The sequence below is a fragment of the Lycorma delicatula genome, chromosome 5 (assembly GCF_047948215.1).
Source record: "Lycorma delicatula isolate Av1 chromosome 5, ASM4794821v1, whole genome shotgun sequence".
Lineage (NCBI taxonomy): Eukaryota > Metazoa > Arthropoda > Insecta > Hemiptera > Fulgoridae > Lycorma > Lycorma delicatula.
In genome coordinates this window covers 152,369,730-152,389,945 of record NC_134459.1, presented here as the reverse complement: position 1 = coordinate 152,389,945, position 20,216 = coordinate 152,369,730, and the positions used below count along the sequence as shown (strand labels likewise).

At 31.0% G+C, this 20,216-nt stretch overlaps 1 protein-coding gene across 1 annotated transcript in view; it reads left to right on the top strand.

Moving 5' to 3' along the window:
* The window catches only part of Sou (required for meiotic nuclear division 5 protein souji), an 84,237-nt gene that overhangs the window by 5,765 nt on the left and 58,256 nt on the right, over nucleotides 1-20,216 (top strand). Inside the window, exon 2 of the mRNA XM_075367345.1 lies at nucleotides 15,071-15,216. Within this exon, the coding sequence (XP_075223460.1) occupies nucleotides 15,071-15,216 (146 nt within the window). The remainder of the gene's footprint in view (nucleotides 1-15,070; nucleotides 15,217-20,216) is intronic.

The window sequence follows — 20,216 nt, the reverse complement described above, 5'->3', positions numbered from 1 at the left end:
GTAATTTAAAGTAATTTATAAATGACAGAAAATTCAATAAAATCTTTAAACCATTTGAATTAAAAACAGCATATACAACAAACAACAAAATAATAAACTACATAAATAACAAAAATCCTTCTAAAACATTAAAACATAATAATAAAAAATTCAATTTAGATAAACAGGGAGTATATAGTTTGAATTGTGCTAAATGCAATTTAGAATACATCAGTATGACTAATTGGTCTTTTTTGATTAGAATTAAAGAACACACCAAGTGTATCATTAAAAGAAATGAAGAACGATCCAATTTTGCCAAACATATCATGGAACTTGATCATGATAATCATCCAAATAATTCTATTAATATCCTTGAATTCTCAAATTACTTTTATAAAACAAATATCTTTAAAAAAATCCACGTCTGTTTAAATAACAAACTGATAAATGAACAAAGTAGGAATTAGTGAGGTTCGGTGGGAAGAGGAAGGCGACTTTTGGACAGGTAATTTTAGAGTAATTAACTCAGCGTCAAATAATGGGCAGGCAGGAGTAGGTTTCGTGATGAACAAGAAGATAGGGAGGAGAGTGGAGTATTTCAAGACGCATAGCAATAAAATCATTGTAATAAGGATAAAATCAAAACCTAAACCGACAACGATTGTTAACGTCTATATGCCTACAAGCGCCCATGATGATGATGAGGTAGAGTGTGTATATGATGAGATTGATGAAGCAATTAAACACGTAAAAGGAGATGAAAATTTAATAATAGTTGGAGATTGGAATGCAAGCATTGGAAAAGGCAAGGAAGGAAATATAGTGGGTGAATACGGGCTGGGCAAAAGGAATGAAAGAGGGGACCGACTTATAGAGTTTTGCACGAAGTATAATTTAGTAATTGCCAACACCCAATTTAAAAATCATAATAGAAGAATATACACTTGGAAAAAGCCAGGCGATACTGCAAGGTATCAGATAGATTATATCATGGTTAAGCAAAGATTTAGAAATCAACTCGTTGACTGCAAAACTTACCCTGGAGCAGACATTAATAGCGACCATAATTTGGTGATAATGAAATATAGATTGGGGTTTAAAAACCTGAAGAAAAGGTGTCAGATGAATCTGTGGAATTTAGAGAAGCTTGAGGAAGAGGAGGTAAAGAAGATTTTTGAGGAGGACATCGCAAGAGGTCTGAGTAAAAAAGATAAGGTAGAAAATGTAGAAGAAGAATGGGAGAATGTTAAAAAGGAAATTCTTAAATCAGCAGAAGCAAACTTAGGCGGAATAAAGAGAACTGGTAGAAAACCTTGGGTTTCAGAAGATATATTGCAGCTGATGGATGAATGTAGAAAATATAAGAATGATAGTGATGAAGAAAGTAAAAGGAACTATCGGCAATTAAGAAATGCTATAAACAGGAAGTGCAAACTGGCTAAAGAAGAGTGGATTAAAGAAAAGTATTCAGAAGTGGAAAGAGAAATGAACATTGGTAAAATAGACTGAGCATACAGGAAAGTTAAGGAAAATTTTGGGGTACATAAATTAAAATCTAATAATGTGTTAAACAAAGATGGTACACCAATATATAATACGAAAGGTAAAGTCGATAGATGGGTGGAATATATTGAAGAGTTATACGGAGGAAATGAATTAGAAAATGGTGTTATAGAGGAAGTTGAGGAGGATGAAATGGGAGAAACAATACTGAGATCTGAATTTAAGAGAGCATTAAAAGATTTAAATGGCAGAAAGGCTCCTGGAATAGACGGAATACATGTAGAATTACTGCGAGTGTAGAATTACATGTAGAATTAGTGCAGGTGAGGAAGCGATTGATAGATATACAAATTGGTGTATAATATTTATGAAAAAGGGGAATTTCCGTCAGACTTCAAAAAAAGTGTTATAGTAATGATACCAAAGAAAGTAGGGGCAGATAAATGTGAAGAATACAGAACAATTAGTTTAACTAGTCATGCATCAAAAATCTTAACTAGAATTCTATACAGAAGAATTGAGAGGAGAGAGGAGGAAGTGTTAGGAGAAGACCAATTTGGTTTCAGGAAAAGTATTGGGACAAGGGAAGCAATTTTAGGCCTCAGATTAATAGTAAAAGGAAGATTAAAGAAAAACAAACCAACATACTTGGCATTTATAGACCCAGAAAAGGCATTCGATAACGTAGACTGGAATAAAATGTTCAGCATTTTAAAAAAATTAGGGTTCAAATACAGAGATAGAAGAACAATTGCTAACATGTACAGGAACCAAACAGCAACAGTAACAATTGAAGAACATAAGAAAGAAGCCGTAATAAGAAAGGGAGTCCGACAAGGATGTTCCCTATCTACGTTACTTTTTAATCTTTACATGGAACTAGCAGTTAATGATGTTAAAGAACAATTTAGATTCGGAGTAACAGTACACGGTGAAAAGATAAAGATGTTACAATTTGCTGATGATATAGTAATTCTAGCCGAGAGTAAAAAGGATTTAGAAGAAACAATGAATGGCATAGATGAAGTCCTATACTTCTACTTCCATAGGGAAGTAGAATTACTAAAGATGGACAAAGCAGGAGCGATATAAAATGCTGAATAGCACAAGCGAAACGAACCTTCAGTAAGAAATATAATTTGTTTACATCTAAAATTAAGTCAAATGTCAGGAAAAGATTTTTGAAAGTATATGTTTGGAGTGTCGCTTTATATGGAAGTGAAACTTGGGACAATCTGAGTATCTGAGAAGAAAAGATTAGAAGCTTTTGAAATGTGGTGCTATAGGAGAATGTTAAAAATCAGATGGGTGGATAAAGTGACAAATGAAGAGGTATTGTGACCAATAGATGAAGAAAGAAGCATTTGGAAAAATATAGTTAAAAGAAGAGACAGACTTATAGACCACATACTAAGGCATCCTGGAATAGTCGCTTTAATATTGGAAGGACAGGTAGAAGGGAAAAATTGTGTAGGCAGGCCACGTTTGAATATGTAAAACAAATTGTTAGGGATGTAGGATGTAGAGGGTATACTGAAATGAAACGACTAGCACTAGATAGGGAATCTTGGAGAGCTGCATCAAACCAGTCAAATGACTGAAGACAAAAAAAAAATGAACAAAAAATTTTGAAAACGATATTTTAAACAATAATTATTGATTTGTATGTTGGCCAAACTGCTTTTATACCATAGACATAACAATTGAGATGCTTTTATCAACTAGAGTTACAAATGTATGACTTATTTTATAACATAACCATCAATTGTTATATTTATAGAAATTTACTTTATTTTAATTTTAATATACATCAAATTAATGTCTGAAGTGAATAATTATATACAAGTTTATCAGATGTTCTGAAGATGGAAAAATAACTTCTGAAAGCGCAAGAACATAATAATTAAATACATTGTTTGGTAAGTGGAATTATAATTTATATATTTTTAATATATTCATTGTACTTTTTTTTTACTTTTTGTTGGTCGTGGACCTAAAAAGGTTGAGAATCACTGTTTTTTATTGATGGATATTATATGCATGTACTACTCATGTTAGACAGTATTTATTTATAAATAACAATGCCATTCTGTTTTTATATATCTTTTTGCTTCAAATTTAAGAACCCCAGGTTTTGAATATTTTTTTTACCACCACATTTATTGAACTTGAAGAAAGGTTTTAACATTAAATTTATTGGCATAATTCATTATTGGGTTTCACTTAAATCAAAAACATGTTGTATTTAGCCATTTTTTTTATCGATTATTTGACCAAATCAGTTTCCTGTTAAGATTTTGGATCTCACAAATAAAATGTAGAACAGTCTTTTATCTTGCTACTCATATCATAAAAATTTGATTGCCTTGTCAAGATGTCATTGATTAAATTGAAATTTTATTTTACAATTTTCATAGATTGGCAAGGAATTTTATGATTAAACTAATATAATATAAAATTGGAATCTTTATATCCCATTAAAAGTAGTTTTTATTTTTTTTAAAAGGGGATTTTTAATTAAACATTTTTGTTGTTAGGTTAGAGAAACATTTAGACAAAGTTTTTAAAGAAAAGGCTAGACGTTTCTGTTTCACAACTTTTTTTAAGAAGGCAGTTTAATTTGATGACTTAAATTATATATTTAAAAATATTTGTAAATTTCTCATTAGTAAAGTTATTTTTGTATTTCATAGAAAACTCGAAAATTCCATTACTCTGGTTTATCGTGTTAGTTCATTATTTTGGTTTGTGTCTTTTTTTTATGTTTGTATGGTATTGTCCAATAGTAAAAATTGACTTAGCAAAACTTGTAAAATAAAGTTTTTCTAATCAGCCATAACAATCTATATGAATTAAATGTTAGCTGTTATATATTGTCTGGAAGTATTTTCCAGTGCCATCCACTCTTGGTGAAAAATAGATTTTGCTTTGTATTCACTTAATTAAAAAGAAATAAAAGGAAAAAAATTCTTTTTTTTAATGTTCATGATACATTTAAAAAAAAACAGATTTCAATTCGGTAAAAGGATTTTTGAAATGTGCAAAAATGTATGGGTACTTGCTTACTCATTTTGAAAGGGAAACAAGGATTTCATCTTTCTTTTAATGAGTTACTAACAGAGGGTTCATTTTATTGAAAATTTTCACGCTAAAAAAAACATTTTCATGCTAAAAATTTAATATAATTTTAAACTACTTTGATAAAAACATTTTGTGAAATTTGTAGTGTTTTTAAATTTAAAAGAGAGAAAATTTTATAATTTTGTTATGAGATTTTATAAAATCTTTAGAGAATTAATTATGTATTCATATAATTGGAAGTTTTTTTCATTTACTTAACAAAAATTTATTCAGCAAAAGATGCCAAAAGGCAATAATTTTTAAGTAGAATTTAAAACAATTCTCATATTGAAGTATTTTTTCTGGATAATAGGCAACATCTTGTTGGCTGCTTGCTCGTAACACAACTTGTAATATTTAAAAGGATGATGCTTCATTAACATGTCGCTTATATTTGCAACTAATCATTTAATTGGAAATTATAATATATCAAAATATTGAATTGAATGGTTCAACAACAGCTGTTGATATCAATAAGTGTGCGCATATGATAGCGATTATTATTAGGATTATAATATCAATTACATTGCTATCCTATGATATATGGACATATAAATGAACTTCACTGCTTAGTATTGTATTTCAATAATAAAAGTAATTATTCAAGATAGTAACAAATATAAATATTTATATTGCAGTTGAAACTATTGGTAGTAAACAGTATTAGTTTTTCTTTTTTTTGTGCATAATGGAAATCTGTTTCAACAATAAAAAAAAAATACCTTTACTATTAGAATTAAATGCTACTGTTAGTGTATATCAGCAACAAAATACTGAAGTGCAAACTACAATTGATATTAAGATCTGAGCTTAATAACCTTTAAGAAACAGCAAATGAACTTACTAGTCAAAAAAATGTGTTTACTATTACACAGAATGTTAGTTTTTACAATTATTGGATCCACGTCCGAATTCAGGATTGTTGAAGATTAGGACATTTAGTAGAAGCATAAAGTAGTAGTTCTTGCTACATTAATTGGACAAGACGCTTATGGGATTTACGTAGGGAATTTTATGATTAAATTATCAGATAAGACACTTGAGAAACTGTGTCTAATATTAAGAAGTCAGTTTTCTAGATGAGTTTGTGTATTTAGTGAAAGAACTGAATTCTATGATTTAATACAATTAGAAAATGTATCAGTTGCTCAGTGTTTTTAGGATAAAAAACAAAGGGTACTTGCGTATTAACACCACCGCAGCTACAGCTTTATTTAAAAACAAAGTAAAAACAATCGGATTTTGGTGGAAAATGAACAGTCTTTTTATTAATTTTAATAAATGGTTATTTATATTTATTTTATAAATATAATTTAACCAAACTTAACCTACGCTCGCTTTGCTTGCTAACCTTGACTAATTACACCGTAATTTTTTGAGTATTTATTTAATAATAATAAATTCAGTAATTATTGCAATTAATTATTATTTAAATAATCAAAACACTCCTGTTAATTAGTCAAGATTAGCGAGCGTAGGTTAAGTTTGGTTATATATTTATAAATGTAAATAACCATTTGTTAGAATTAATAAAGAGACTGTTTTGAATCTATGTTAAACTCTATATCGACCCATTTTCCACTGAAATCCGATTGACTACTTTGTTTTTAAATAAAGCTGTAGCTACGGGGGGGCATTAATACGCAAGTAATTACAGAGTTTGATACAAAATTGGAAAATATGATTAAAGATAAATTTGTTACCCATCTTTTGTCCTATTCTATATAGAATATATGAGGAAGAACATACTGTATCTCTCTCACTAAATATTGAATTGTATGGTTGAACAACAACTGTTGATAACCAATAAGTGTGCACATAAAAGCTAAGATTTTGACTATGAAATCAAAAGGTTTAATGTTTTTAGTACAGTCGAACATGCAAATGTTGGACTGTACTGAACAATTTGTAGATTCTTTGTAAATTGTGCTTGTTATGTACAATGAAATTTGGGGAATGCTCATTTAAAATCATGCTGTTTGCGCACCAAGAGCATTGTTGAATTGCTTTATTGAACGTATTAATGATAGATTCAGAATAATATGAAAATAACATCAAAACTTTATTTTTTTCATGAACACATCATACATAACACAACATACAAAAAATATTTTTGAAGAATGTACACAACATACAAAAGGCACAGTTCTGCCTATCTATGACTGTAGATAATATTTTGAGTTAAAAAGAAATAAATGTTTTTGAAATTCAATCTATATTATTTTCTCCAGTTCCAAGAAAATGTTAGGTAAACAAGGAATAAAACAAAAGTCTTTTTTAGACTGAGAGGTAATTCTAAAAAAAAATATCAATTCGACAATCAATAAAGCAGTTAATTAAAAAAAACAGCTAACGATAATAATCATGAAAACAACACAAAAAGTTTATAACAACTTAAATAATACTTTATTTACTGGTGTTTATTCTCAAAAAGCTTCTTAATTTTTGAAATTTCTCTTTAGGAGTAGCTTTGGGGATATGTTGGCTAACTGTTTACCAGAACTGATGTATTTAATAATTACAGCATTGTTGATACATTTTTCATTAATAAAATGATAAGCAACATCAATGTGCTTAGTGCAATGATGAAAAATTAAATTTTTAACAAAAAATATCATTGACTGACTATCAATAAAAATTGTTGTAATATTTTTACCACACTTATCACTACTGTCTGCATTTTTTAGAATTTGCAATAACCACATTGCTTCTTTTACTGCAGTTGATACTGCGATACACTCTGACTTGGTTGTAAAAGTAGACACACAAGTTGTCCACTGGACCAGGTTAAAGCACAATCACCAATCAAGGACTCATTGCCTGATGTTGATCATAGTGTCGAGATTTCCTGCAAAATCATCTGTATATTCTTTTACTTTTAGAGATTCATTTGTTTTCGAAGCATCCTTAATGCCTTTGTTCTTTTTCAAAATCCATCTGCCACTTTTTTCAATTTTTTTACATTGCACTTACATAATTTTTATTTTTTAAGATCTAAAGTCCCAATATAAATTATAAATATAATCTAACTAAATTTAACCTACGCTTGTTTCGCTTGCTAACCTTGATTAATGAGTGTAGGTTAAGTTTGGTTAGATTGCATTTATTATTTCTCTGCTGATGGTAAAATTTTTAAAAATCTAAAAGATTAAAATTATGTAAGCATACTTCAAAAAATTGAAAGTGGCTGTCGGATTCCGAAAAAGAACTAATGTCTTATTGTAAAGTTTTATTCAGGTATTAAAAAATTTGTTTTATCACATTCCAGTGAACTAGTCTAGAATCTGCCTGATGTCTGCTGAAATTATTCACTGCTTACATAATAGGATGAGTTGTTATGGTAAGAAACATGAATGACCTGTTAGCTTCACAATATGGTACTGTTCCATAGTGGAACTCCTTTTAATGAAAGTATGGTGCTAGGATCTGCTGGTGTACTAATTGGATTGATGTCAAAGTTAAAACTCCTTAGAAATCTTTTAATATAACTTACAGAATGAATAAAAATAAAGCCATTGTTATTCATTTCTATTTTTTGGTCAATAAACTGACCTGGCTTAGAAACAGTACCCTCAAAGTTATGTTGTAATCTTCTTCAAAATATTTTTATCTTTACACATTAACAGGGCATATTGTCAACGTACAATACTAACTATACTTATTGCTCTTCAAGCATACCGAGGAAAACACAAGGACCTCAACTCCTTATTTAAAACTAAAACATATAAGAAAGTGAATAAAGGTTTTGTTTCAACGTCTAGATGCTTGCTTTGTACCATGTAGTGCCTTACAAAGCCTAAAAATTTGACTATTCTCCTGAACTAATACAGGAGAAGACTCTGTGTAAATTTCCACATGAATTTTACCATAAAATTGCTGTTTATATGCCAAACTGTTTAATTTTGAATATCTTGTAAACTGTATTGGCTACAACAACTCAAATTGCAAGGTTTTGTGTTAAAATGCAAGGTTGGGTGTTAAAATGCAAGGTTGGTGAGTAAGTCTCAAATCTACTCCCTCCACTAGTGTGAGTCTTTTAGCACACAGCCTTGGTTTATAATGTTTAACTGATAACTAATAAAACTTAACCATTGTTAATTGTTTAATATTACCATTAGGGAAATATTTTATTTTAAAAACCCACTTAGATACAACGATTTTCTTGTTTTTTGGTAACTGCTTCCCATGTATTGTTTTTTCAAGTTATTTTATTTCTTGTTGAATCACATCTTTCCACTGTTAAGATTGAGTGGAGCTCATAATCTTTGTATAAGTTAAAGGAGTATGCAAGTCTGAGTAGTCGACTTCGTAGTATTTAGGTCAATGAATGGCATCTTTAGGGTGAAGAAAGTATTGTTCACTTGAACAATATTGTCTTGAAATGCAGACTATATATTTCTTGCTATATTTATTTTCAGACATTTCTTGTTGTTTATTTTCTGTTGTTTCCTTTTCTGTCCTCTTTTCTTTTGGATGATTGTCTTGTTCATTCAAAATTTGAATTGCATGATTTGGTTTAAAAACTGGTAGGAATATTAAATTTTTCATTAAAGATTACATTTCTAGATATTTTAATTGTTTTCAAAATTGAATCGTAAAGTCTACATTGGTAGATTTTTTTTCATAGCCAACAAGAATTAAATTTTCCTTTTTAGTTGTAATTCCTTTTGTAATTGGTCAGGAATATGTATATGTTGTTCAGAGTTAAAAACCTTTAATTGTATGAGAGAAGCTTCTTTTCCTATCCACAGCTTGTATGGCGTGGAGTCAGGAGCTTGAACAGTTGTTATGTTTAATATATAAACAGCCATTTTTACAGCTTCAGTCCATAGAAATAATGGAACTTTTTCTGACTATCGTTGATCAAGCACTTTCAATTATTGTGTGCATATTTTGTTCTGATTTATTGTTTTGTTCAGGTGTATAAGGTGCAGTGATCTCAAGTTCAATCCCTTCCTGATTGAAAAAAGTTTTTAAATCTACGTTTATATATTCAGTAATTGCCTACCCTAACTGATTTAACTTTAACATCAAACTTATTTTCACATAAATTAAAGTTTTTGAAAATATTTAGTGTCACTTTGTGCTTCATTAACATAACTTTACGAAAACTACTTAGTCATCGTTAAATAAAATAATTAGCTCCACTAAGTGATTCTTTTACATTGGATCGCATATGTTGTTAAATATCCCTTTCATCAGGCTTAGATGTCCTATAACGTGATTCACCACAAGTTAGTTTGTTTTGTAAACTGACAACCCTTATGTACAAACTGAATGTCACTTTGTATTAGCTGCATAGCTATACAAGCAGTATGCTAAAACAGTAATTTCATTTACAAATGAGATTATTGTTAACAAATGTGTGTTCATGCACACATTTATTGATTTTTTTTTTAAAGTTAAGAAATTATAATGCGTTTAAAAGATTCAAAGTCTTAATTTGTTTCAGTATGAAGTATGTGTTAAATTAAGTTTGAGTTATGGTTGTATCAGTTTTCTCATGTGCATTTATACAGCTTATGAAGCTTGAAGATAAGTTACAGTAAGTAACATGTATTAATGAGAAACATGATGAAGTGGTTAAAAATAAAAATTGTGTCGGTCTGACCTGGTTATATAAATGAGATTTAAAAAATCTTGTATTTCAGGATTTATATTTGTAAAGTCATGATTACTGATGCAAGCCAATGAAAACAGATTATGAGGGCAAATCAAATATAAACAGGATTTTTGTTCCTGAGTGTCTACGCGTGGTAGGATTGGGCTTGCACTTCTAATATGCTTGGTTGAGGCCTTTAGGAGTGGAGAGAGCTGGCCTTTCCAGACTCCCAAACAGTTGGAGCAACAGGTGCACCCCTCCACTGTGCAACTCTTAATTATAAGATTTCTTGCTTGTGAAGGAGTTCGAGCGATAGAAATTTTCAGAGATTGACTGCACAGTTCGGGGACCAAACATTGTCAATTATTTTTGTGTTTGCCCGTAATAAAGAGTTGAAGGAAAGACATGTATGAGTGGAAAATCAGCCATCTTCGGACCAGCATTACAGATAAAACATTCGTGTGGTTTGAGACATTCTTGAAGACAATTGATGGGTTAGAGTATCTGAAATTGCAGAACAGGTCAGAATAAGTTTTGGGAGCTGTCAAGTGATCATCACAAATGACCTACAGTTCCGTAAACTGTGTGCCTGATGGGTCCCTTGCCTTTTGACCGCAGATCAAAAGTTGTGATGTTTGGAGGTCTGCCAGAGGCTTATTGCAAAGTTTGTGAAAGAAGGTTTTTAGTCTGATTGTCACCTCCGATGAAATGTGAGGTCCACCACTACTCACCCCTGTTGAAACAAGCCATTATGGTGTGGTGGTGGAAAAGGGAGGTAGCCCCAATGAAAACCAAGACTCGACTGTCAGCTGCCAAGGTTCAACTGTTGTTTTTGACCGGTGAGGCATTTTGCTCATTGATTTTTTGCATGAGCGACACACAATCAGTGCTGCTTATTACTGCGAGCTGTTGAACGAGGTGAGGGCTACATATTGCTGCAAAAGACGAGACCAACTGGTTCAAGAGGCCATCTCCTCCATGACAATGCCAGGCCCCCATTCCGCAGCTCTAACGATCTCAAAACTAGAAGAAATGCACTGGACTCAACTTGCTCATCCTCCCTACAGCCTGGTTCTATTGCCTTGCGATTTTCATTTGTTTGGGCCACTTAAAGAAGCTTCAGGAGGGGAACGATTTTAAGATGATGAGAGCATGGAGGGATTTGGGCACAATTGGCTCCTGACACAACCAGCTTCATTCTATTATGCTGTGATAAAAAACCGTCCTTCTCGCTGGGAAATATGTATTTCTAAAGCAGAAAACTATGTAGAAAAATAAATTATATTTGCCTTTTATTTTACAATAAAATTATTTTTAAAAACAAAATCCTGTTTATATTTGATTTACCCTTGTAAATTTGTTGCACAATTTTATTTTAAAGAAACTCTGTAAGAAACTTCTGAAGGATATAAAGATATGTAAAGTCTAATGATACCATTCTAAACTGATAGAATTGAAATAAACATTTGATAATTAGTCATTATTAATAATTTGTTAGCCATCTCAAAATATTGACAAGATTTCTTATTTGTTTTCATTATGTAGGGTTGTTAAAAAAGAAGTTGATTTAAACATTTTATTTCTTATAAAATATAACAGAAAAATACATATTACATATAACTAGAGGAAGGTTGAAATTTAGAGGGGGTTGACTTGATTTAGTGTGTACCCAATAGCGAGGACCATGTTTTAGCAATAAATGTTAAAATGGTTCTTCACATCTTGCTGCATATGAATTATACGGTTTCTAATTATTGAATTCACACCTTCAACAATCAGTACCTTAGATCTTGAAGGAAAGCAGGCATAGATGATACCCCCACAGATAAAAATTGCTGGATGTTAGGACTGGTGACCTGGGAAGCCACAGACAATGAACAAAATCTTTTTTGGAATTTTGGAAATCACTACTGGCCCCATGTTTGTATACAAATGAATGCATATGTAAGATTTTTTCATCCGCTCTATTAGACGCATATCGTAACAGATTTTGATGAAATTTGGTGGTGTGATGTAAACCTATTGGGAGTAGAACTGTATTGAATTTCAGGCAAATTGGTTTACAGGAACCGAAGTTAGAGCCAAAAAACAGGGTTATATTGGTACTATTAAATTAAATCGTGCAATTAAACTAATGCTTTCATCAAAACTATACTCCATTTAAGTATATATGAAATATTAAGCTAATTATTTTTAAATGTATTGTTTAATAAATATTATTTTTTAAATTATAACAACAATAATACAGACAAAAAAATGTAAAATAATTAGCTTAATATTTGAAATAAAAAGAAAAGTATCAAAAAATATCTTGGAAAAAACCTTTGTAAAATGTACTTTCAATAAAATTTGTATGTGGTGTGATCTAGCATATTTAATTTATACATAAATGGAGCTGTAGTTTTCAAGAAAGCTTTACTTTAAGTCATTAATTCTCAAACTTCGCTCACAGCCCACATTAAGGATCAAAAATCTTCTAGCACCCCCAAAATTTTTAAACTTGCCATCTGTTAAAAATAATAATTGCAATCTTAAAAACAGCAATTGCAATTATTGTTTTTAAATGTGGCATAACCTATTTCTGAGTTGAAACTTAGATTTTATTTTGAAGTATCAGGAAAAACATAATTTTTGCATTTTTTTTTTTTAATCGGCTATCGCCTTCCAAGACCACCTGAATTGAATACTCCCAATTTTTTGTAGGCCTTCTACCACCCCCCTAAAGGTCTCCAGCACCCACAAGGGAGCACTATCACCCACTTTGAGAATGAGTGGTTTAAGTACATGATTCGGTGATGATAGAAAACTGAGAAAATCCCCAAAAAAATATTGAAAGCAATATTATTTTCAAAATCATTACATCAGTGCAACATACTCTCTTCCTTAACTGAAACTGAAAATTCACCCTTCTGATGCACTTATTGCAACAAAGTTTGAAAAAATATCCCATACTGTTTGAGGTACTTCAAGTTCAAAGTTTGCTTGTGTTGTGAATTTTCCAAGGTTCTGTGTAAACACAGATCACACACGCTCAACATTTTCATCTGACATACCAAGACTACCAATGTTTTTCAGTTTGGATATTCAGCCATCTTATATGATTTTTGTATGCTACTTATAAATTTGTTTATGATGAGGTGGCTATTTATTGAATCGATGGCAGAATTTATGTAGCACTTGAATAATTTACTCTTCACAAATTGCAGCACATAAAGTGACTTCTATTGTGTTGCCATTTCTCTGTAAACAAAATCATTGATGTTGTGTGACGTAGAATGAAATTAATAGTTGAGCTTTTAAAACTTTGAACTTTCCTCTGTCCAGTGATGTATTTCTGTCATTTGTAGTTAGAAAAATCTGAAATCTGTATCTTCTTTGAATTAGCCTGAAAAATTACACTACACATTAAAATCATAAACAAGGGAATGAAAACTAACATGGAAATTATTGACTGTATGAAGAAATCATTTCAGAGCACTTTGGCATATTTTGGTACTAAAATTTACAAAGTAATATTCAAAACAGACATGTATTGACATTCAATGTCGTGCAATGATCACCAGTGCAGAAGTTTTTTGAAGACATCAAATAATTTCTCTTACATGGAAAGCATTGACAATATTTCTTACAATTCCACTCTTGAGATAAGTGCTGATTTACAAAGCAATCAAAGTTATTTTTTGCTGGTAGAGCTATTTTTCCATCTTCTTTGACCCATGTGGATAACATAGTTTATGCTATGTTTTGAACTGATGCAATAATGGATTGTAAACAAAATTGATTAAGTTTTGAGAATTTGTCCTTAAGTTGAAGTTTAAACAGTCAATAGGGATGATAACATTCTATCAATTGATATTTTATTTACTTTTTATTTTAAAATAAATTTTATTGGGAGGACAGTTAAACTTTTACTCTTTATTTTAATTTTATTATTTTTAGCACTTTTTATTTACATTGTTATTGATAATATTTTTAAAAAAGTTTACAGATGTTTTTGCTTGTCAAATATTTTTTTTATGTACAATGATTTTTGAGCCTTGCATGAATTTTTTTTTTTTTGAGCTGTATGTAAAACTGAGTTATTACATCATTCAAATCATCACCTATTAACACTAAAATAAGTAAAAACAAATTATGTTTTAATAACAATGAATTTTTTTTCCTATGTATTTTTTCCTAAACATTATTTGTTTTATTGGTGTCTGATAATAATGGCTTGAAAAATCCTTAACAAAAATGTAAGGCAAGTTCTGCAGTGTTTTTTTTTTTTATATATAGTTAGGAGTATTATTTGATAAATAATGGGTTTTGATTTGTTTCAAGCAATATTCACCAAGTACAATTAGTGAATAGGTATTTTCGTAGTATTGCTAAGTTGCATTGGCAGGGAGTTTGAGAGAAATGCATGGCTATCATTGGACTGCTGTGCTATCCTATGTTAGTTTGTTAAAATTTTACAGAAGTGTCTGAATTAGACTTTGACAACACCTGATCTGCCCATATTCAGGATTTTAGGAATTAGAATAGTTTATAATTTGAGTTACAGTTCATTATAAATTATATTGATAACGATAATTTATTGTACATTTTTCACTTCTTTCCCTAAAACAGAGTTGAATCTTGATATGAAACCACTTCTTTTCATTCTTTTAACATGCTATTCATTCTTTTTTGTTTTTTTTTTATTTGCCCTTTTTCCATTCTTTTAAATGCTATTATTATTTTGTAGTTTGTATTTATCATGTTCTTTGTAATTTAGAAATTTTATTCTTACTTTTTCTAAGTGAGGGTTTGAGCATTCTGTATTAAATATTTATTTTGTCTTTTGAGCCTTATTTAATTTTATAAATATATATTTTTCAGGTCCTCCAGATCATGAATTAACTCCAGCACAAAGTGTTATAGTCAGACAGGCGATGAATAGAGTCCGTGAAACAATACAGCGCCTTGCCACTGAGCATAGAGATCTGCATAGCACTGTGTCAAAAGTTGGAAAAGCTATTGATAGAGTAAGTGTTTAGATTTAGTTATTTTATTGAAAAGAAGGTTATATAAATCAGTTCCTGTATTATTTACATGTAAGTTAATTACATGCTCATTAACATTTCTTTTGTGTTCTGCTCACATATATTTACTGAACTATCAGAACATCATAAAAGCTTATTATTGGAATTATCAGTTGCAGACCACAATGTGCATTGTTTTCTTCATATATCACGGACCTTTGACTTCTACTCTGTATTCAGCAGTACTTTTCAAAACTGCAAAACTGATGTAAATGTTAAAAATTGTTCTTTAATTTCATCATAACATATTAAATAAATTGGAAGTACCCTGGCATTTTCTGGCTAGATTGAAGACACTACTTGCTATCATACTTAAGTACATGATCAAATTTTTTAAATTTATTAGTTTAGATAAATTATGAAAGAGTTCAAATACTTATTAAACATACTTTTATATAATTAGTAATTTTTTTTAATTTTACTAATTGTTCGTTCAGGACACAAATCTAAAAGATCACTTCATAATCAGTAATTTTCTAGCATATGTAAATTTTTGTGTAGAATTACTAACTTGAAGTATCTATTAAAGTCTTTAGTTTCATGATAAAATATAGTAAAATATTGTTATTGATTAGAATAGTTTATGTTACCAGTATGAAAACACATTTTCTCTCTAATTAAGAGAAAATATATTGTAATGAGAATGCTACATAAAACAGAATGAAAATTTGCTCATAATCCCCCTCCCTGTCTTATGGCAGTTGAATTTATGTGATATATACTACATGTAATAAAAATGGAAATGAACACTTCTAGTGTAATTATTTTATGCTACATAAAACAGAATGCTTAATGCTACATAAAACAGAATGAAAATTTGCTCATAATCCCCCTCCCTGTCTTATGGCAGTTGAATTTATGTGATATATACTACATGTAATAAAAATGGAATGAACACTTCTAGTGTAATTATTTTAGGTAATACTATTGACCGTGTAAAAACTAGCAAAATTAAAGTGAATTAGATTTTTAATTAATGTACTCTGTTATAAACAATTATTGTAAAAAAGATTTACACTGAATTTTTTTTAGTATTTACTAACACAGTAATTAAAAAAAAACAAAATACACTATTTCATTATCTGTAAACTAGATAAAAGATGAAAAATAATATATTTAAAGGAAATAGAATTATAATTTATTTAAAGTACATAATTTAGTTCTTATGATTTGGTAACATTGAGAGATTAAGAAATATACATTTTATTGGTAAATCTAAAGCAGTTATTACAGCAAAAATAATAATAGTGTAAAAATATGGTTGGTAAACCTAAATAAATTGTTTTACAGTGTTCCCTGGATTTCATTTTGTATAGTTTGAGAAAAAGCATCCTGATCCTATAGGGAGAGACATCCTCCATGTGGCAGTTTCAGTTGCCACACCATTCCCTCTGCACCTAGCCCTTCTGGGCTTTACTGGAGGTCATCTTCAGAACCCCGGCAAAAGGCATCACTCTGCCTTGTTTTTGCTTCAGTCAGGATGCCACTGGTGCGAATACCTCATGTGATATTCCCATCGGTGTACTATTAGAAAATGAATTCCTTAAAACAAAACACATCTATGTCGAGTCTTAAACAAGACTGAGTGACATGAAGAAACTGAAATTAAAAACACAACTAACCCGATAGGTTAGAAGTTCAGTTCAACACACAACCATAACAACAGAAAACTTAAATAAAAATAAACTTGAAAATAAAACTAAATAAACAAAACACTACAAAAACATCAAACCTTATAACACAAGAACAACAAAACCAAAACAAAGGAAAGATCAGGTGGAACTCTGGAATTCCCTCGGCAATTCATTCTCTTGCCAGGTAGCTGATGAAATTTTCAATGATTACCCATTTGGCCTGGTTTTTTCAATTCTCAGACATCTATGTCAAGCCGACAAATAGTCTCTGTGTGCAAAAGTTTGTATTTTGCGCATCTGTAAATTACATGGTATGTGTCATCTAGTTGCCCACAATTCGGACACGTACCTGAATCCACCAGGCCAGATTGCTGAAGTCTGTCTCAGAAGGCACCATAACCAGAAAGAAATTGTGTCACATACTTGTTAGGGTGAATGCATTTTAACAACCACCTTCTGCTGTATCACATCTTCTTTTATGTATACCTGCGCACTACTTTTTTTTTTCCTTAAAGAGGTGGGGAATCCCATTTACAGACACCTAAGCAGTGTTGGGCTCGCTAACATGTGCCGCAAGATGTTATTAATATGCATATGTAAATATGCATATATTATAATAATATGCATATATTATTAACCTGCGCAATACTGACTAAACCGCCACCCCTGGCTACCACCCTTCCTGGAACTGCTAACTAAGCATTCCTTCTGGAAGGGGTTACATGTCCACTCACACTTATACATCATAGTGCAGTCACATTATAATAGGAATATAAAAAAACACTTCAGTCACAGAAAAGCAACAGCAAACAAGATACATCATGATACAGAAAACAGATTATGAAACTACATACAAAGAAAAAAGTCACACAATATATACAAATGCATGAGAAGAAAAACTCAAGAAAACAAGTCTCACAATAATATTTTTAAAAAATGCATACCTTGGACAGCAGTAAAAATGTACCAAACAGCAAAACCTCACAGTGAATACAAAATACTTCATACTACAATGAGGCCCCAAGAAACAGGGAATTAGCCCAAGACCATAAAGACCAAAAGCAAAATACTAAAAAAAAAATAACATTACATCATAATATCAGTACAGCAAACTTACATAATAAATTAACCAGGCACACATACATACTCCTGATAATTATTACATGCAGACACCATCAGATATGGGAGCGGAGTGTCTGCAGCCTCTTCACGTCAAAGCGACCCCCACATGCACGGGGGACCCCTTAGTCACTCACTCGTAAACCTGTCCACCCCCGCACCCTCTGATGCTGCCTATTGTTTTGTGACTGCTCCGATGCTCGGAGGTCTCTCATCATGATTTTCACATACATAGTGATCGCCTTTCAGTTTCCTTTCTTTTCTATCATTATGTCCATCAGCTCCTCAGGCTGGAACATCACTTCCCTGCCTAGTGTATCAAGTAGCTCTGTCCTAGGTCCTTCGTATCTTGGACAGTGGAAGAACATGTGGTATGGCATTCCCTCCTCGCATATCAGGCAGGTCTGTTCATCGTCGAGGCTGTACTTATGAAGGTATGCTCTGTACCCCCCCATGGCCCACCGTAAACTGGGTAAGGCAGTAATCCAGCGAGCCACGAGCTCTCCCTTGTCAGCTCACCTTACTGCAAACTATTAACCAAACCTCCACCTCTGGCTACCCTCACCCCTTCCTAGTACTGCTAACAAAGCATTTCATCAGGAGGGGGGGGGGTATCGCCTTCATACTCAGTCATACGCTACACCATACTGCGCCAACAATCACCAAGTACTCACACACCGCACAACCATTCACACAAGAACACAGCACAGCACAACCATACACACATACTATCACACAACACAGAAACACATATCACACACTTACCAAGAACTCCATCAGACCCAAAGGCAGAGTGGCCAGGGTACTGTGTATTGTTGAATGAATTACAGAATATTGGAATAAGACGCCTCTTACTTTAATTTTTCATAAAAGTACTTTTCTGAGAGTATATTAGTACATGGCATTGAATCAAACTGAATGCACCTGTCTGTGCTTTCTGCAATTGCCAACTAATGATACACCACATCATTTTGGACTGTGTCTGTTATGCAGCATCATGTTGAAGTTTAAACAAGGGACTTCCATTCAAAATATCTTCAACAATTTATTGATGTTATTGAATGAATGTCTGAAGATTTCTTAGGGCCATGCATCTGGGTTCAAAAATTTTAATTCGTATTTTTTTTTCTTTTTTTTTTTGTCTATGTTATGCGGCATATGTCAGATGACAATTTTGTTCCTTTAAATTAAAGTTTTAATGTTACATTTCATTTTGCTTTTAATATTATGGGTTTATTTCGCTTTTTGCGTATGTCGTAGATGTTTTCCATCTATGCTATTGCTATGTTTTTTATATTACTGTTGTTTAGATTTTTTAAATATTTATTTGTTTATTATATAAATATCATCTTTGGGCTCTGATTTTGACACTTTATTATGCGCCCAGGGAAAAAAAAAAGAAAAAGTATACATGTACATTCATACACATAAAGTTTAATATGGACATGGTATGTTGATGATGTTCTCATTATATATAACCTGGTATTAAACAATGAACATCTAATATTATAAAATCAAATTCTTATAATGAAAATTTAAAATTCACTTTTAAATTAGATAATAATAGAATGTTAAATTTTTTAGATCAATATTGAAATAAACAGACAACCAAATTGAAATATCAGTATTTAGTAAACCTAATCTAATAATATAATAATAATTCATAAAGCATCACATCACCCGCAGACTCATAAAATTAACACTTATAAAATTGTGATTAATAGAGCAATCAAATATACACTATAAAAAACTTAAATAATGAAATAAACATTGTAAAACATGTAGCAGTTGAAAATTGATATAATACTAATTTAATTAACAATAAATTATAAAAATAAACTATCAGATCAAAATAATAACTACCTTACTACCACTACATAATAAGACACAAAAGAGTGTAAAATATACAAAAAGTATTTATATACTATTAATAACATTGAAAACATTACTAAAACTTGCAATAAAGAAATATTTAAACCAGCATACAAACCTAATAACCAAATAATAAAATATCTAATAAACAAAAATAATAATAATAAAGCAGTTGCCCTGAGGTACATAATCCCAATGTCCTTAACATAACATCTACGTTCTACATCCAGGGCAGCAACCATAATCATCCAGGCATAAGTACTCTTCATAATGCTGGCTAATGTAACACTCGGAGCCCCAGATGGAATTTTCCATCTA